The 21,028-nt window shown below is 47.7% G+C and overlaps 1 protein-coding gene across 2 annotated transcripts in view; it reads right to left on the bottom strand.

Annotated features, from left to right (window-relative positions):
• Positions 1-1,310: 1,310 nt before the first annotated feature.
• Positions 1,311-21,028, bottom strand: part of klhdc3 (kelch domain containing 3) — a 28,833-nt gene continuing 9,115 nt past the window's right edge. Inside the window, exons 8-12 of one of the 2 annotated variants that reach the window (XR_014636652.1) lie at positions 19,855-19,963; positions 8,221-8,294; positions 6,762-6,840; positions 3,631-4,308; positions 1,311-2,269 (exon numbers count right to left, since the gene is read on the bottom strand). Coding sequence is in view for 1 of the 2 variants with exons in the window: in XM_084470257.1 (XP_084326383.1) it covers positions 4,242-4,308; positions 6,762-6,840; positions 8,221-8,294; positions 19,855-19,963 (329 nt within the window). In the remaining variant the exon portion in view is untranslated. Of the gene's footprint in view, positions 4,309-6,761; positions 6,841-8,220; positions 8,295-19,854; positions 19,964-21,028 lie in introns of both variants that reach the window. The other variant, XM_084470257.1, reaches the window with a different exon arrangement.

Here is a 21,028-nt window from a genome sequence, read left to right as displayed (position 1 = left end):
ATTTGTCATAAGAATTAAACAATATATAGCTGTCGGTACAGTAAGGATGTTCATAGAAACAAGTGCCAAGCATTTACAATCGCTAGGTTAATCCATTCCCCAAAGATAGCTAGGATAAGACACTACACAATGCTAAGTACTGTTTATAAGTGCCATGATGTAAAACATACAATAAATGTGTAAGAGGGGTGTTTTTAGGAGAGCATGGGAGATGATAATAACTGCAAACTGACAGGACAGCCAAATGAGACTGAACGAAAGAATGGAAGTTATAAATGTGTGACTTGCAAATACTGTAAAGGAAACTCAAGAGTAAAGAGGATTGATCATCTCAGAACTTCCACTCGAAAAGAAAAGATTTAATAATTTTCAGAGTTCAGATTAACCCAACCGAGCAGAAGTGAAAAACTGTGAAACATAACAACGGTTCTGCCATATTTGATCTGCTGCCTCACCTGGGCCCCGATCATCACGGATCACTGGGAACATGATTTAGTGATGAAATCGTTTTGGGAGAATTCCCTCTTCAAAGGTCAGTGTGCTATGCCGGCAGGCCAACTCACTTTACACAAGATGGGTGGCCGGCCTCCGGATTATGCTGGGTGTCAGTGAATTCCCTAACAATGCACCATGCTCTGCAGTGCTCTCTGAGATAGACGCAGCTCCTCCTGTACTTGTTCTCTCCCCAGGGTTAAACTCAGTTTGTGTCCTTGTCTGCTGTGTAGGAGCCTGAACAATATTGATGAATTTTGGTGTCGTTTCAATACTTACTTTAGGGCTTTTAGCAGACGCTTTTAACCATTATATTGTAAGCGACTTACAATAAGTACATTTGTCAGAAGGAGAAACAATATATCGCTGAAGGTACAGAAAGGATGTTCATAGAATCAACTGCCAAGCATCAACAATAATTGCTAGGTTAACCCATTCCCTGTATATTATAATGTAAAACAGCTTTTTTGGCCAAATATGCTCACACATACAAGGAATTTGGTCTCTGCATTTATCCCATCCGTGAATTAGTGAAACACACAGAGCACACAGTGAACACACAGTGAGGTGAAGCACACACTAACTATCACTAGTGAGCCGCTACAGTGGAGCTCGGGGAGCAGTCAGGGGTTAGGTTCCTTGCTCAAGGGCACTTACTTCCTACTGGGTCGGGGATCGAACCGGTTTAAAGCTCTAACCAGTAGGCCACGGCTGCCCAGATATATAATAACAAGACCTCATGTCATAGTCATCATGCACAAGTCATCATGCATAATATATATAATATGCATTCCACACTAGGAAAAAAGCAAATCCAGTAAGCAAATCAGTTGAGCTTTATTATTTATATTACTTTACAGCATATTGCACAGGGTTTTACCTTGGAAGAATTCCTTAGTTAGTGGAAAAAGAAAGCTTGCAGGACTGTAACGAACGCACCTGATTGCCAATATTCAATACTTTTTTTTAATGTGATTCTTTTAACAATCCTGTGGTTTGCGTCGTTGGCCTGTACGCAGCCTAATTAGTAGGCTTCAAACCAAGAAACAGCATGACATCTCCCCAGTGTACCAGTGTTAAGGGACAGTCCTGTATGAGAGTGCACACCGTGGCATGTGATCTGTCTTGATGACAGGGAACTCGCTTGGAAAGCAATTCCTTATAAAACCAATTTTCCGTGAGCACATTTAACAATATTTCATTTATTTAGGTGATGGGAGGGCCAAGCCGGCTACTGGGCCAACTGGCAAAGCATGAGTGGTCCCCAGGTGGTTGTAAAAACATCAAACTCCAGCCTGCTTTGCGCATTCACTGACATTGCAATAGGTGAGTTAATTAGGCTAGTTAAATGTTAATTAAGCCCATTGATCTCAAACCTATTGATCTCAAATCTCCACAACCCATCAGAGGATCAAGGGATTACCTAGATCACTTAAATCCTAATTGGCGTCAACGTTTCCTTCTTGGAGTTAAGGCCCCATTATTTCCGATTATTAAATATTCCTGATGAGTATTTGCCTGTAACCAACAACCACAGCCCCTTAAACACATTCAAACCGTCTGCACCAAATATGACAACAGTCCTCTAGATAATATATTTGTTTTGTCCATCTTCATTCAGTGTCACATCAACAGCTAGACTTGACTTTGTCCACGAGCAGAATCAACGTCTGACAGGCATCGACGTAGCTTCATGTGCACGGCAAACCCCTCAGACGTCTGTGTGGCGCAGGACTGTGGGGATCGAGACCCACCGAGTCATATTGGCACTGCTGGTCTGTAAATAAAAAAACGTTTATCAATTGTCTCGACATTGCTCGAGGGACGAATCCAGCACCCGAGCTCCGGTATCTTCGTTGGCAAAAAACAGCAGCATTTTAAATCCTTCCCCATGTGGGGCCGACCTAGCCTGCATCTAGTGGTGACCGTCCACGGGTGTTTAAAATCACACGACAAGGGCATTGCTTGGGAGAGACAGAACGGTTAACGCAGACAGACGCACACGGACATGGACACAAGCAGAACGTTACGGCGCTACTCATTCACCCCCAATTAGTGACTTGAATTACTTTTCAATCCGGGCTGGACAACATACGTTGCAGTGACATTGGCTACCGTTTGTAACGCTGTGACTTCTTTGAACACAAAACTTGTAATTAAATAACAGGCAAGACGAGAAGGATCTTCTCAATGGCTCAATTAACATGACAACTAACCTGAACGAGTATGAAAACCTGAAAACAAGCATGTGTACCTCTCCAGGCTTTACATGAAAGAGCTGAACTGTGTTCTGGTTTGAGTCGTACTGCGGGTCACGAGGGGTATGGTTCGACTCACTAGGGGTAAGGTTCGACTCACCAGGATTGTCTTTAGTAGTGGGGAGGATATAACGTTATGCAGGATGAGCTGCACATGTGGGGATATGACAGGCAAACTGGACCAGGGGGGGCTGGTACCAGCAAGCATTGGCAGCAAAAACACACAGAGAAAAGGACGCAAAATGAACAACACAAGCAGATGTCCCTGATCTGGGCTTGAGCATGTGGAGATATTAACGAGTGTGATTTGGCATTCACTGACTGTATATAGTTGCACCCACTTCCTCCCTCTCTCTCTCTCTCTCTCTCTTCCTCCCTCCCTCTCCCTCTCGTTTGGCACAAGAAAACAAAGATGTTGGAGTAAGGGTGTACCCCGTTGGGCCGTTAAACTGGCATCACCTGGAGGCCCCCGAAAGAATACTTGGAATAGACCATGGCTGAATGCTCTCAAGCACAACAAATGATTCTATTTTCTGCGTGCCGCCAAGGGAGGTAGATGGGTTTGATTGATTACAAAGCAGCCCAATCTCGTGAAAGTATACCCTTGCCATGTACAAGCCTGGCAGTTTGAGTTCTGTCTTTGCTAGAAACAAGAAGGAAGGAAGGAAGGAAGCCCAGTGGACAGCTCTAACATCTCTCCTACTGCCTTCCCGCGGTGCAATTTAGTTTCTATATTTTATCACAGAAGCTGATTTTCCAGGCCAGTGCGTTTCATCTTCAGTCGGATGGTAAGCTGCTTGGGTTAGACGGCGATTCCTTTAAGTTGTTTCAAGTGAACAATGTAAGATAGTGAGATCGGAACGATGGACTCCAAACCCACCTTTTGACATTCAGTTAATGAGTGAGGTGCCTGCTTCACATTTGATCCCCCTACGAAAGGAAAAAATAATTCAAAAGAACGTTACGGTGACATTTTGAATGACGCCATCCCCCCTCTGCAGAGATGATAGGTTAGTACAGGAGACCTTTAGGGTGGACTTTCTTCTTCATGTGATAGTGGAGAAGTCCAGGATTATCATAGGCTTGATTGGATCTCTACAGAGACTGGAGGATATGGGGGAGGAGACGGTCTGACCCGAGTTCTCACTAGTACCCGTGTGTGAGCAACCCTTAAAAAAAGTTTAGTAGATGTGTTTCTTAATACTTCCAAAACAAGGATTCTTTTATTCTATGTTTTTTTTTTTATCCTTGAACTTCTTTTGTTGTGTAGAAAAAAAAAAAACAAGAACAAAAAAATAGTTTGGAGAGGAAGGAGAGTTCAGCTGTAGAAGAGAGGAAAATCCAATGTGGAAAATAACTCCAGTCTCGAACCAAAGTTCTTCAGTTATAACGACAACAGAAGTCCTCCGCTAGAGCCCGGTTGATTGTTAAGGTGTCCCCGGGTCCTGGAGGGCAGAAGGCAGTCTGGGGTCTGCTCCGTGATGGCTGCTCTCAGCCATGAGAGGAGAAGATTGGCCTGCTGATGTTGCTGTTGGTTGTCATGGCAGCCAGCTCCCATCTACAGAGAAGACAAAGAAGCGGTAGGGTTAGCGGTCGTTCGTGGAGCGTTTGTCGTTTTTCAAGCACATGCAGGGAACACATACAGCCTTATCTCTCTGTGGGGATCTACCAGGGCACCATGGAACTTCAGTACAGGCCGTGCCTTCGTTATACGAGGCTGGTGCTGGCATTTAACTCTAATGTAGGGAAATACTGGGTTGAAAAGTCACCGCTGATATGTAGGGATTGAGAAAATAATGATGAAGACAGGTCAGTGAGAGGTTTCCTCGAATTAAAGGGACAGAATTCAGCAGCCTGACCTTTGGAAGTGGTTAGCCGACGTCTTTAATTAAAAGTGGTTTCACCGGTCGACTCTTAATAAAATGTGCGAGGGACGATCGCATATTAGTTTTTTCCCCCCAGATGCTAATGAAACGAAAGCTTCATTTGTACATAGATTTCCACTCCCACAACACGTGCGTGTTTCTGTGCATGTGCGTGTTTCTGTGTGTGTGTGTGTGTTTCTGTGTGCGTGCGTGCGTGCGTGCATGCATGCATGCACACGTGTCAGCGACAGTGACCGAGTGGGCAAAGCGATGGGCGGGTCCTCACGGTAACCCTAGAACCAGGAGCGCGGACTGACAAGCAGCTCTAGCGCCGACCTTATGGGGAGGGTCAAGGGTCAGGCCTCACGCTGTTATCGCTGGCTCTGGTTTCACACTCCCTCTCTCGCTCGCCCCAGTGTGCGTTGTCGGAGTGTGTGGTGCTGAGAGGTGGCAATGAGGGGCAAGGGGAGTCAACGAGACCCTTACTGACCCCCCTTGCCCCCCCCCTCTTCTAAAAGCCTCTTAGGGTTAGAAACACAACTGCCAGGGCTGGAGAGGACGTGGTGCAAGGTGGCAGAGCCGCCGCGCCGGAGCAGGGAGGAGCAGAGGGGAGGGCCGGGGAACGTCGTATTGAGTGGCCCCAGGGCGTCACGTGACAACCCCCCCCATGTAAACATAGAACACACACACACACACACACACACACACACACACACTGTGTAAAGATCAGGCTGCAGGGCAACAGTCTGACAGCTTGCATGAAAATAAGCATTATATATACCATAATACCACCTGTGTAAAAGCGTTGCACCCTTTTGGATATTACCATGGTCCCTTACAATACTGATTTTTTTCAGGAAATCTAGAAATGTGTTAAATCTAATCATATTTAAATAAATGAATCATTGTAATTATATTTTTTATATAGACGTTTTTACACTGCCAAATACGCCGTCTTAAAATTTACACTGCCAGAGGTAAATTGCCTGCTTCAGCTAGCACCCCAATTTACCCTCCGGGACCCTACACACATTGGCGGTTTATTTTCATGTAAATGAGATTAGACGCTCCGCGGTTCCGGGGGGTTGGGTTGGGTTGGGTAGAGGTGTTACTGCGCTGTCTCTTCAACAGAGACAACGCAGCGATATCAACATGAGTAGTTCTAACTGGAGAGAGGGCGAAATCCGCAAGCTGCTGACCATTGTGGGAGAGAACGTGATTCAGTCGCATAATGCATTAAACAAAGATGTTGAAAGCGATCTATGAGAAATGTCCTTACGAGGCTTTTGTCTGGATAAAAAACAAGTGGTCAGCCAAATAAAGAATATGCTGGCGTTTTTGCACTTGTAAATAGCTAATCTCATTTGTAGCCTACACTCAGACGTGAACTCATACTTGTATGCGGGTGTCTCCATTCATATAAAAATAAAAACATTTGGGAGCAAATAATTCTAAAGAGGTCTAGACTCAGCCTTCTCCAGTGAACCAACAAAGCCGGCGACGAACGGGGGATTTTACCCCCTTGGTTTTACACAGGCAACTTGAGTTAAGACGGTGAAATTGCCAGGCGTGCCAAGCTGCGAATGAACTGGCTTGGCAGTGTAAAAAGGCCTTATCTAAAATCTGAAGATTGAAGTAAAATATATAGACGAGACTCAACAGACTCAAGAGACTCAAGGAAATATAACAACATGTAATTGAGAGCTTAGGGATAAAAAGCTGTTTACGTCTGAGAGAATGGTTGTTAAATACTTCCCAAACGCTCTCAGCCCCAGGCTCCACGATGTGCAAGCTGGGCCAGCAATAAGACACTTGATTCTCAAGATTAAATGTGCTCTAATTGAACAATGTTGAATTTGACCCATTGCGCTGGAACGAATCCAAGACCAGCTAACACAGACGGCTGCCAGCCATTTCCTTACGGCTACTAGATATGAGATGATGTGAGGGTTAAGTCATGCTAGTGGATGTGATGGTTATGCTAGTGGATGTGATGGTTATGCTAGTGGATGTGATGCTATGCTAGTGGATGTGATGCTATGCTAGTGGATGTGATGTCATGCTTGTAGATGTGATTCTTAAGTTAGTGGACGTGATGCTATGCTAGTGGATGTGATGCTGGTATCTGTGGGAGCAGGTGTCTGACCTGATGTCATGGGGGAGCCCCGACTGCTCCAGACTGTAGTGAATTACTGCCATCTTGCATAATGTCTTCAGATTAGGGCCTGGAAGAGGTCAAGAAGAGGAGAAAAATAAAGATCAAATAACAAAAGAGGGCATCTATAAATACAGCGGCGGCTGAGTCTGGTCAGGTTGTTAACGAGAAGAAGACAGCTCATTAGAGCTGGAAAGGTCTGCTTGATAGGAACAGCATGCTCTTCTTATTGTAGATCTGGAGGAGGGGGGAGAAAGAATATGAACACACACACGACCATACACACACACGCACACACACAAACCAAATAACCTATACACAAACGTATACACACCCAAACACCCACACAACATGCATGCACACACTTATTTTTAAAAATTCACACCACAAGACTTTTCCATCAATTAAAAACATGTAGAATGACAGCGCCTCCCCTTGAGCTCTAATCCTCGTGAGCAGCAGCTCTGTGGCCCCACACCTGCACCATAAGGTGGGCTCCCACCAGGGGGTAGAGGGTGGCAGGCACACGACCGCCACGCTGCACTGAGCACTGCAGGGGGGCGGGGGGAGTACAGCCACGGCCAGCTCTACGTGCTCCGCGTGTCACTTTACTTTGATTTATTTATTTCCCCCCAGCACACACACGTGCGAGTGCGCTCTGGCGTCTGACTGACCCTCCTCACAGCCCTCCCTGACAGGATACAGCTCTATTTGGAGCGTTCTGAGAGGGAGGGGGGAGGAGGAGGAAACCGGGCCAAGGCCAGGCCCGCCAAGCCGGGGGAGAGATGAGACAGCTTGGTACCACGGGAGACCGGCGCAGCGGCTGGGACATAAGTAATGGAGGACGCTGAACACTAATTATGCCTTATATATATTTCAGTTATCAACTGCTTATTTTTAGCTTCAAAGTAAAGGGGAGGGTTGGATTCGGACACTGTTTCAGACAGTGGAAGGAGAAAGTATATATGGACACAAAGTGAAAGAGCACATCCTCCTGCACAAATGTCCAACCCAGATACACTCCAGGTTATTGGATTGTTTTGGTTTAAGGTCGACGTCAGACCTATACTTTAGTGGTTTCGCTTCAATACAAGATTGGAATGGAGCACCTATTTTATTTAAAGGACAGTGAACGTGGCATTATAAATAACAATGTCGCATTCTGGAAAGGTACCCTTACACTGAAAATAAACGTATTTTATGGCCTTATAATTTGCCCCAAAAATGCATGGAAGTGAAATCAAGTACATTTACATTTAGCAGACGCTTTTATCCAAAGCAACTTACAATAAGTACATTTGTCATAAGAAAGAGAAAATGTATATCGCTGTCGGTACAGTAAGGAAATTAAATAAAAACATGAAATTGTTCAGGAATGCACACAAGGGGGGGGGGGGGGGGGTTGGTTGTGGATGAGCAGCATGAAGCAAAACAAACAAGCGGTACTCACTGAAGTCCAGGATGTACAGGTCTGAGTGATCCATGAGGTTAAATTCATCACCCATCCCCTGCTCCGGACAGGGGCTGGAACAAAAGAAGGGATTCAGACGGGACGGGGGGGGGTCGGGTCAGAGAGCTGTCACTCCACGGAGGTAAACACAGAGCTGTGGCACACACTGAGAAAATTGCATTCACTCCCTAGGTGTAAGGCCACGCCAGGAAGTACACTCTGACCTCCTCCTTCTACTTCCTGTGTCACTTCCTGGTGCATTAGCGGGACTCTTATCATGGTTGAAACAACCAGGGCTGAACTCCACAGAAAACGTTATATGAAGACGAAGAGGCTGCTGTTGACAGATCAATGATGTATGTAAAGAGCTGGTGTAAGGTGAGGAAAGAATGGATTGTGTGTTCATCGTCGGTACTTACAGTATTAAGTAGGATTAACAACGACACCAAAGAGGGAATCACCTGCTACGTCGTATGATCAAAGAGGGACCAACAAAGAACTACTAACCCTTCCTTCCTTTGGGTATACACTACATTAATCTCTCCAAGTACAACAGTAGCCCCCTGAATCGAGAAGTGGGGTGGAGGGGAGGGACGACCACTAGACAATAATGATCAGCATAATGTAGTGGTCTGGCCTCCTTATCAGGCCCCCGCCATACATTAGCCCCACAGGAAGTGGAGCGCCACACTGAGACGGCAAGCTGGCCTCTGCTGATAGCCCCCACTCCCTCAGCCAGCGCTATCACTGCACATCTGTTTCCTGCTCGTCCTACACACACACACACACACACACACACACACACACACACACACACACACACACACACACACACACACACACACACACACACACACACACACACACACACACACACACACACCATGATAAATTAGACATCTTAACTTGCTCATAACGCAAATATCCCTCTCTCTAACCGACTGATCCCTGCTGTCCACTCCACATCGCTTTGCATCAGAGCTAGACACTAGAACAACCAGCCCCCTGGAGCAGCAGTGACACACCACTAGGTGTTTTCCAGATGCAGCGGGCAGAATTGATGTTTGGATTAAGGGATAATGCATAGTCGTCATGGGCGTGTAATACCCAGAGGGCCATTTTATTATACACAGTTGCCCTCGAGCAAACCATTAAGAGCGAGTAGAGCCCATGGAGTATCACTAAGGAATAACTCAGCCAGCTGGACCGGGGTCCCTGGGGACTACATTGGGGCGGTGCAATTTGTTATCCTAAAATGGCAAGTCCTGAGGACGGCATGGCCAGTAATAGAGGAATGCTGACCTGTATGAGGACTGTGATGTTCGCCCCTCAGACAGTGGCAGGTACAGACTGCCAGGAGAAAAGTGCCATACATTTACAGCTTCCTTTACACCAACATAGAGGAAGCCATAAATAAACCAAGTTCACCAGAATATAAAGTCCTGCAGTTTTGTACTCTCAAAGATACTTATTAAATACATTGGACTCTTCTGCTCTACTCCTATCACCAGTTTGTGTTGGTCTTATTATTTAAGGCTTAATCCATCATTGTGCTTAAAGAATTGTACAACTTATTCCACTTACTCAATCTTCTATTTCTAACATTTACAAATGTGTCTCTCCCCCTTTCCCTCTCCCCGTTCCCCTGCTCCTTCTCTCCCTCCCTCCCCTCCCTCTCAAACCGATCTCTTGCACAAACTCTCCCTCCAGCTTCCGTCTCATCCTGAGCCAATCTGTGCCCTGCTCTCTCCCCGGTGGAGTCCGTCGCCACACCGCTGCCTGCGTGTTCAGGATGTTGTAACGGCTCTACGTGGCTAATCTCATCTAAACAAACAGGGCGGTGTTTAAACCGCCGTGTTTTGCCTTAAAGCGGCCCGGAGAGGCGCAAGGCACGAGCTCGGCGGTCCCGTGGGGGCCAGCTGGGGAAGTCATTACACACACCCATCCACACACACACACACACACACACACACACACACACACACACACACACACACACACACACACACACACACACACACACACACACACACACCCACACACACACACCCACCCACCCCCCTCCACCCCACCCACCACCCTGGACTCTGCTGCTCACCCCAGGAGGTGATGCACCCAGGTTTACATCGGGAGCCTTTTACAGAACCCCACCCCCACCCCCCCATTACCCACTGGGGCAACAACAATCCCCTCCTCCTCCTCCTACCCCCCCAGCACACACACATACATCAACAACACTGTCGTGTCTCCTAGTGTGTACTGAACTGTATGCACTGTGAGATCACTTTATTCACCTTAAGTACTGTCCAAAACAAGCATTTTGGTTATTCATTTCCAAATTCTTTCCTTCCTAAAACCAAGCAGAACACGAGGGTTACGGTCATCCAGATGAATAAATATTTTTAGTAGTGTGTGATAAAATGTGAAGCTCATCGTCGAACTAGCAATGTTTCTCCTTCTCAGAAAAAGAAAAAAACAATTTCATAAGAATCGCTGCAGTCAAGGAGTAAGTAAAAATCGAAAAGACCTGTTCAAAGTGACACTGGAATAAGCTGTAATGAATGAACGGCGCAAAGGGGCCATCATGCACTGTTTACCCAAGGTTCTGGATGGCTGGTATGGCCCTTTAATGGAGGGTGGCCTCTGATCCCCTAATATCCTCCTAAGGACACGGGTGCTTTGTAAAGACAACAAGAGCTACGCGATTGCCAAACACCTTGCTTGGGTTTATTATCACAGACCAGACAGAAGAACAAATTCAAATAAGCAAATAAAGTCTTGAACCCCTGTTAAGTGCTGTGCAGGGATGCCACACGCCACACTGTTGAAACACACTGAACCCTCATCTTGTGGGGAGAGGGAAAACAGAATCAGAACAGGTTAGTCCATTCTTCCCATTACTGCATGTTTTTCTTTTGTGCCCTTGCTCATAAAACACACAAGCGCACAACCACAAACAGAACCTCCATAGCCTTTTATATCCGCAGTGACACTTGCTGTAGCTTCATTTGGAGAGGGTGAATATCTTCCAAGTCAAACGACTCATCGTTTTATTTGTCCTAAAAGAGCGATGACTTTGTAGAAAAAACAACAAGAGCGCAGATGAGAGGGCCTATACTTCAGTGCAACAATAATGCTTCCCTCTTTAGTAATGACTTTATAGTTAGCGTCCTCAAAAGAGCTCACTGCGGAGGCAATCCAACTCCTGCAGTAGTGAGTCAAGCCCTGATGTGTAAAGGAAAGGCAGATAAGGGGGAGATGCTTGAACAGGATCAACAGCAGAGAGGAGGGTGGCGGCTCGCAGGACGCGCCCCAGAGTGGGTCTGGGGTGCGAGATCCAGCAGGAATCAAGCCGGGCGTCACGCACCATCGACCCCTTCCGGAAGACAGGAGGATGGGGGCATTAAGAGATGGACCAGGACTGCCTTGAGCAGCAAGGCCGAGGGGCCAGTGCGTCTGGGGGTGTGAACAAGCTCCGGGTGCGACGTCATCTGGAGGCCCTGGTGTTTTAATAGGGTCACTTTGTTACACGATCAGCAAAGTATCATTAGGTGTGAGTCAGCCCCTCCCCTCCTGCTGAAGCAGCCCCTGCATCTCCACTCTGAGTAGAGGGGGGGGCAGCGACACCCAACCCCCCACTAGAATAACACTGGGTGCTGTTTTAAACAACGCTTAATGAACGTGCTGTGTGTGTGTGTTTGCCACCCCCCCCCCCCCCATAGCCTGCTTTCACTGTCGCTGGTCTGCACACTTCACACCCCCATCTCCCATACCCCAGTGCGGCCTGAAATAAACCCTTATAGCAAAGCACTAAACCGCCGACCCTAAAACTAAACGAGGGAGCGGCAATGAGCCTGGGAAACGGTCTAAACGGTCAGATTCCCTGTGTCTCCAGGAATTTCCAGCCGCTGCCAATGCAACCAACAACTTCCCCCTGTAAACACCCCCCTGCCTCCCCCCCCCCCGCCGTAACGCAAATGTGTCCAGCAAAACAAAAACAAAAGACGGGTCATCGGGCAGGACGGGGCCCTCAACCGCTTCATTAAGTCGTTCCCTTCGTTCTACTTCCTGTCCTCGTCGCCACTTCCTGTCCAAGGCCCCCCAAGGGCCCTTCGTCGGCCTCCAGCACCGACATGAACTCATCACACACTACAACTTCCTGAGGAGCGTGGTATCTGCGGGGTCCAGACACGGGCATCAAACAGCTCTTCGCTGTTCACAGCTTAAATAAACACCTTTTCACGCTCAACGGTATGACGAGGACTGATGTGTGAACCACTGAAGTCCTCTGTGGTTAATTGCTCAGAGATATTGTTGAACGAGTAGTCGTCCATGACGACAGGAGGAAGACGACGGTTGAATAAAAAGGGGGACACTGATTGATTCAATTATTCTTGTGCCGTGCGCAGCCTCGTCAGGGTTGATTAACATGGAGGGAAACTCTAATACAAATAAATGTTTTTAGTATTCACCCGCTTTAATCAAGATAAATTAACACGCCGCAATCATTGAAATGATTGAATGGTTTACAGTATTTACACTTCCACCCGGACACAGAGGATCCGAGTTCCACTATTTTGTTAACATCCCACCAGTCATTCCAAGACTTGTGGGCCAACAGGGAACATTTTCAGCTCTTGTTTCGACAGATGCATGCATTCCATCCCTTGCTGTAATATCAGCAGTCTCACCTAGTCCTACCTAGTTATCTGTGCCCCCTCCTGAGCAGCGACTGGGCGGTGGATTAAAACCTGCAGCGGAGCAGACTGTAAGCTCCATGTAGGCCTAGACATGAGCCAACACTGGCTCTCCGAGAGAGAGAGAGAGAGAGACCTGGCTGCAGATTAGGCCTGAGAAGACGGGAGGTAGCTGCCGGGAATCTGCATCTCAAATTGCGATCCCGGCATTCTCTGTGCAGTGGGAGCACGTTGAGAGAGGAAAGCATTAAGCAAAACAATGAATCAACTGCCAAAATCGAATAATGAGATGACTCATACATTCGGTTTTCAGGGCAGCCATATTAAGTCAAATCTGAGAGTGGCCGTCCACCAAACCACCACTGCATTGACGCCTCTGAAGGCAATCTCCCTCGGAGCCGGTGTGTTGCTTGTTTAGACTTAAGGGGGCCAAGGTCAGCCACCCAGGAGGGAAAGTTCCACAAAGAAACTTCTAACTTCTAAACTTTTAATGTTCAGAAACTACAGTCGCGCGGCAGCACAGCGATGCTCCATACATTTATAAACCGAGGCCGTCTTGAGCCGAGGCGGTGAAGAACAAAGTCCTTCAACAACAAGCGATCGTTCCACCAAGCACCCCCACTTCAAAAAGCTGACATGCATTTGCTCGGTTACTCCCTGGCCTGATGTTTTCTGTGATATCGAATAGCAATCTGGCTTTGTGTTAAGATAAGATAAGGCTAGATTACACTTTGTTGTTCGATTGCACAGAAATGTGAAAAGGGGTGTGGGGGGGCTGTTCAACAATCATCAACATAAACACACAAACCACATATGTAAGTTCCTTCTGTGCCAAGAATACATAAAGTACTGGTCTGAACATGGTCCCTCTTGTCAGTCGGTTACCCTTGGCAACCCCAGCCGTCACCTGGACAGGCTGTTTATTTGAGCATCTGTGTACCTCTCGGCCCTTTGACACCTGAATGTATACAGGCCGAGGGTAGGTTAAGGAGGGTTAAGATGCAGATGAGATGCTATCAGGCGCGTGTCTTTGAAGAGTAAATCACAGCCGACCCACCCGCCCCAGAGGTCCGGACCTCGCCACGTGCGGGGCGCCCTGTATCCTGCTCGGGTCAGCTCTGCTGTCTGACAAGTTGTGTCTCAGGTGTAACACATGCACAACCACTGATAAGCCTGTGTGTGGGCAGCGGCGACACACACACACACACACACACACACACACACACACACACACACACACACACACACACACACACACACACACACACACACACACACACACACACACACACACACACACACACACACACACATCCAAATCAAGGGGAACGCAGGCAGATTGACTCTCGTTAAACAAGCCCAGGCAAAGACTGAATAGCCATTGAGCAGAGGTGCGAGCGCAGTGGATTCCATGACAGGCGAGAAAATACAGTGCTGGTAGATTAGCGCTGCCCGGGCCGCGTTGTGTTTGGTCTAACCTTTGAACCATCAGGCTAAACAGCGATAATATACCATGCTCTTGCCAGCTGGACTACCATAACACCGGGCCAACAAACCACTGATAAGGTGCTATATGGTCGTGCAGGGGCTCCGTGGACGCTCGTGACCCTAGCGTACCACCTCACCAGCGCTCGGATTCAGAGGCCGCCATGACTCGATCAGGCCCTGGGCTGAACTGAACGCAGACGTGTGAGAAAAGTGTGAGGTTTCACACTGATTAAATATCAGGCCTCGGCCGGGTGGGTTAGACACCAGGGCCGTAGGTCTGGCTGTTTTGGCTACGAAGAGGATTACCCCCTAGGTGGTCCTCCTCTGACTCTAGTGGACACTGTAAAGCCTAGCCCCCCCCTAAATAGTCACTACCTGCAGCCTCTACTCCCCTGTTGCATGGGGATTACATGAACGGGGGGGGGGGGGGGGGGGGGGGGGGGGCTCTAGTAAGTCCACAAACAGCCAGAATGTGTGCGACTAGCTTGCATGAGGTCCGGTGGACAGGGGGAACACAGAGAATCCTGCATGAGCGAGTGTATTGACAGGGCTGACTGCAGTCTAGTGAGAGTCCAGCGGTGTTGGACAAAAGACTCTCAGCAACACCATAGCAATGAGGCACTCCATTCGTTCTTGCGGTGCGCCGCCTTCCAGCACACATCATTATACAGCCCAATTATCAAACCCAATTAGACGCTGAACGAAGGCAATTCAATCGTGACCCGTGATTATTGGCATTTATGAACCACATAAACACATGGCGCATCTGCTCACTGTAGCTGTGTTTTCATTCAACACTACACTCAGCGCTCTCCTAGTGATATTTGTCGTTTGAGGGTTTCATGCTTCATAATCATCCTCAGAAAAATAAAAAATGACAAAGGACGCATAATTGCCTGGAATAATTATAATTAATTATATATAATAATAAGGGTGCAATTATTATTAGTTTGTAAAGTATTGTAGTTGTGCTCTTCGAAGGGACTGGCTTACTGTGGGTTTAATGCTTTATCAGAGCAGCACCACCACGCGATGAGGCAGAGAGGGTCAGGATCTTGGGGGCATCGGTAAGAGCAGACTCATCGCTCAGTGTCTGAGGGAAACGGAGGAGGAACGAACAGGACCTCTGTTTGGGGGATTAGATAAGGGCCACAGCTCTCACCAGGGGACCGCATGATGGTGAGGAGAGGAGATGATTACACCGCCTAGCGGCCCTTTTGGCATCGCGGGTAATGAAATTTAAAAAGGCAGGGAGAGAAAAATCTCTCCCTAATATGTTTAACAGTCGGAGTTGAGCCTTAGAGCGCTACATTACGTCCAGTGGAACACCATCCACCAGTCATACTCATGTATAAAGTCGATTGGCTTTAGTTGTATGGAAATAACTGACTGTGGATAAAGCAGAGGTATTAAAAGGTCTGATGTGATTCATTTAGTCACATTTCAGGAAACAGACTCTGCGAAAATGGAATATAATATTCATAAATGTGTTTTAATTAGTGTGTCATCCATGAAAATAAGAATTTAGTTTTCATCACCTACAAATGAACCCTGTATAGCACCATAGGGAGAGGGTGCTCTTCTACAGAGACCGCCATGTTTCTACAGTAGCCAAGAACCGCTCTGGAGAGGATGCGGTTTTAATCATAATTGCTCTCTTACTTGTAAGCTATGACCTAAAGTTTTACAGACTGAATACAATCGATAAATGGATCAATGAACCTCATCACTTGACTCTTGGCTACTCGATGTTGTCGCTGACGATAATTTTGGAAATACTACTGGCCTCTTACAGGTCAGTACAGCCAACCGTAGCTTCTCCTACATGGTTAGAAAGGAAGAGGTGAGGTGGGGGGGGTGGGGGAATATTACTCTGTTGGCTGCAATCAACCTCACCACTAGATGCCACTAAACCCAACACACTGCAGCAGTATTTGATTTGGTAATCAAATAGTATGCTTCCAGCATACTAATTGGCCACCATTCTGGACCCAGCCACACCAGCCTCCCCACTGCTAAACACGCATTATTTCACCAGCCCTAGGTCATAATGTATTCAGGTGCTGTGGTACACAGCCAGAAGAGAAAGCTAACACGAGACTGGGGGACTGCAGGCACTTAACTCGACATTTATTAGTGGTCTTAATGAGCGAATCACCCAGCAGCAGAGATGGATGCCAAAAAAGTGTGTTATTAAAGAATAGTATCCTCCTTAGCTGGTGAGTGAAAGCACGAGTGACTCAGAGACAGCGTGTTGAGGGGACCCTGTGTTTCCTCAACAGGCAGGTGAAGGTCAGTGCAGGTGGAGTCACTCATGCTTGGCTCGTCCTTCATGGGGCAGTGAGCAGGTCCTTGCAAATGAGTGTAGCAGAGGGGCCGGGGGTGGGGTGGGGGTAGGGGGGTTAGGGGGGGTCAGGCTGCCCTCCGTGAGAGAGCGGGAGAGAACGTGATCCCCGAGGTCATAAATCAGAGAAAGGGCAGAATTTCACGCCTATCTGCCGCCCAGCAGGGGTGTTTACATTGGTTTAAGTGGCACTGAATAGACTGTCACAAATGTCCAGTGTCTTTCTTACGCACGCATGAACGTGCACGCACAGACACACACACACCTAAGAACATGCACACTACACACAAAATTGGACTAATTAACTATTGCAAACATGCAACACTGTGGGCAATGTGCAACATAAACATAGGCATCAAGGATTCCCTTGAACCCAGCTGGTCAAGGAAGACACGAGGATCTGGGTCAATCTCGGAGCCAAGAGAATATATGATTTAAATGTTTTATTTACAATTACCACTCGTAAAATAAAACTCCACAAATTCGCTCTTCACTTCGCAATCACATAAAACCTGAAAAGGAGGACAGGGCCTCCAATTGTATTTTCCTTGCATTTACTTCCGTCGGACAATAAATTATCAGCCACCAAATTCCTGCGGCTAAAACAAATATCATCAAGTGGGAATAAGGATGGACAGAGGGGTTCTGCTGTGCATCAGAGTGAAGGGCCGGCCCTCTCAGGAAAACAAGGGTGCGGGCCATGCGGCTATCAATTTAAACACCCTTTCCTGGACGGCCTCAATACCGTGCGCCGTAAAGAACACAAGCCAGATGTCTGGTGGGTAACTCACCAAGGGCAGTGCCAACGTTCATCAGTTTCATTGAGACATACAGATAAGGCTTGAGACTTTTTAATTAGCTGGGCCCCGCACACAGAAAGAAACACAAAGAGGAGTTTGTTGCCATGGACATAGTGTTCCTATAGAGTAACTGAAAAAAAGTACACTGTACTGATTGAAGCTGTATCGGTGGACTATATAGAATACATTTGATTCACAGGCTTGTTATTTTAATGAGGAGGTTCGTTCTAACCAGTGGGGGAGGGGCACCCTAGGCCTACGCATGGCTATGGCCGTTCCTGTGTGTAAGAGGCTTATGTGTGTCCCTAGGTAAACAACAACAACCACACACTGGTCCACTGGTGACTCCATACAGGAGGGCTGGTGGTGTGGGTTGACTGCCAGGGATCCCACTGTGCAGGCTGGTGTACAGTGGACAGGAAACAAAGTCTTACCGTAGACACAGAGTGGCAAAAGACGTGCTGGACAAGCCCTCACTTCCTCAACGACTCAGTTAAAACAACAGCAGTTAAAGAAACCCCCGCCGCCACCCTACTGTTAACCTAATAAACCCCAGCTCAGCGCCATTAGCGCTCGTAAACATAGCAGACCGTCCACCCTTCACGGAATAAAAGAAACATAAGAAACATTAGGCTTTTTTGTTTCAAATACTTCATTAACCTTCAATTTGGGAACACTTTCAAAGTCTAAAACACCATTAATTAGCATATTGGATTATGCGCGAGGACAATAAGTGCAGGCAAAGCCAAAATCAATGACGGGGGGTCTGCATAATGTCTTTTAAAACAATCAATCTGAATTTTCTCTGTGGTTTGCCTGCTCTTCAAGAAAGTGATTCAGCCGGTGCCGTAGTGTTTTCCTCCGCACAGACGGCTCCATCCATCCATCCGTCCCCCGCCTCGCCCCCCCCCCTCCCTCCCTCCCTCCCTCCCTCCCCAGCCTCTCCTCATTCCCGGGTCTATCTGCTGGGGACAGGATACCAGGACTCCTGCGAGAGAGTCCTGGCCTAATCCCAGGGAGAAGACCCTAGGATCGGAGCTCTGCCATCCGCAGTCATAAGCAAACAAACAAACACGTCTCTTCTCTGCCCCACACTGCATCACAAAATTTCTTTAGGCGGCTCACTGAAGTGGCCAATTTCCCACTCTTGTTTGAAAATAGTGAACCTCAAGCAGCATCATTTATTCTGCAGAGAGTTTCAAAATGGGGAAACGCTGTCATGAACTTCTCAGGGTGATTTATGCATGGAAATCACCCTCATAAATGAGCATTCTTACTCACTCCGCTTAAAGGTCAATGTAAAAATATGCTCCATAAAAACGAGGGGTGTGCTGGATGGGCCCGAGATGGATGTGCTGAGGCAGAACAGCTCCTGAGGTGAGCAGCACGTCTTGTGTATTACAGTGCCACGCTCCCAGAGCCCCGCTGCCCAGCGGAGCGGGAGACGCAGTTCGGGCCCCCGCAAGGGCCGGAGCCCTCGAGGGGCCCTTCGATGGCCGAGAGACATGTCGAGGCTCAGGGGGAACCCTTATCCACAGACCCCCTCAACCGCGCTATCAGGTTAGCTCAGCGGGGGGGGGGGCTCGGGTGATAACGCCATCCTGATAACAGTAGCCCCGGCTCTCAGACATGATTTGGGTCCATGCTTACTGCGCTAACTATCTCGTTACAATACCGGCTACTGGTCTATCAGAGGACCGTCCCCAAGCTGATATCATCTGATCAGCAGCCAATCAACCCCCCCCCCCCCCCCGCCCCCCCACCACTCAGAGCTACCGTCTTACAGCCCAGGCTGGAGATAGCGCAGGCTGCCGTCTACAGGGGCCAGAGTCTTCTCAGGCCATGGTGAAAGGACACTTGGTACACGCAGTTAAAACTACACAGGATGTTGCGTTCCTCCTCAGCCTTTGTGCTTTATGGAGACACTACTGTCATCATGGGCCGTAGTGCCAGATAAGATGAGAGAGGTTAATGCCCTGGAAAACATGGGGTGGCAAAACGGCTGTGCTCTGGTTCGGCTTTCACTCCCGTGTGAGGTGGAGATGTGAGATTCTTTGGGGGTAAAACCGCAGCAGAGTCCTCTCAAAGTGATATCAAAACAAAGATTCATAAATATATGACCCGTTACGCCCTTTGAGACTGTACCTTTGATTAAGGGCTATACAAATAAAATCGAATAGAACACAAATAATCATACCAATTGGTAAACTATGAATGTGCTCCTCTGTTACAAGAAACATTGATGTCATTGAGGATCAGTTGTGATTTGGGGGACACAGTGGTCCAGACTTCAGGACTCCCTCACCTGGTTCCTCCGAAGAGAACAATGCGATCTCCCACCATGCAGCAGCACTGTCTCCTGCGCGGACACGGGCCTTTCCCCCTGGGCTCCACCTTCTTCCAGGAGAAGCCCTCTGTGGTTCAGAGACAGACACAGAATGAGAGTTAAGAATGGAAATGACCTCCGAGACAACACTGACAACATGCCTAGGCCTGCCCTGCACCGGACTGGTCTTATTGTGGCGAGGGTACTCAAACAGCGCTGGTGGCTGTCCAGGCCTTTATATAAAATACTGACCAACTCATCATTTAATGAACCTGTCCCCTATTTACTATTGAGCCTCCAGTTCATTGAGGATTGTTCTTAAATCACCTCCTAAAGAACACCGGACCCCAAGGATAGAGTGACGGATTGTTGTGTAGATGACCCCCTTCCTCCCCCCTCTTCCCCTTCAGCTGGAGTATGAGTGATGACACACGCGTCTCCCTTAAGTTCCATTACGGCTGAAGCACTCCACACTCAGCCTCCACGGCGTCATCTCATCGCTATGGAAACACCGCGAGTGAGTTGCCTCCATCTGGTGGACGGCTTTTAACGTGCCGACAGCCGCTGGTCAAATATATGTATGTGTCGGAGTATGAGTTACAGCCGTGAAAAGTTTTTTTTCATTTCTCATTTCATAAGCTTCAAATGTGAGCACAGGTGCACACCGAACAACGAGGGGAACTAAATGGCTTGTTTAGTGTGGTATTAATGCCACGCTGTTTAACCAGATTGGCACATACGCCCCAATATATTGCACGGCTGCCCAGTGTGGTGCAGCTGGCTCAAGAGTCCTCATTACTGGACCCACACCTGATTACTGGAGTCACAAAGAGTTTGGTCACCAGCAGTCCACAGGACTCCACGTTAAACAAAACCACGGGGGTGTTCCTCAAAGCACAGAACTGTACTTTCAGCTTCGTATCATAGCAACTAAACCGAATAGGGCCATTTCATAAGTTTCCCTCCCAGCCAATGCAGTGGACTTATCATCGGCGCAGGTGGCAGAGCTGCTTGCAAATATGCTTCAGGCATCCGCCCGGCATAATCACTTATAATAAAGAATTATAGCATGTGAGTGCTGCAATTTTTTTTCTTATCCCATTACCAAATAGTTTGACCTTCGGCAATGTTTTTTTTTTTATCCCTTCAAAAT

The sequence above is a fragment of the Micromesistius poutassou genome (genome assembly GCF_964030765.1).
Source record: "Micromesistius poutassou genome assembly, chromosome: 7".
Lineage (NCBI taxonomy): Eukaryota > Metazoa > Chordata > Actinopteri > Gadiformes > Gadidae > Micromesistius > Micromesistius poutassou.
The sequence above is the reverse complement of the archived record's forward strand: the minus strand, read 5'-3'. Positions and strand labels throughout refer to the sequence as shown.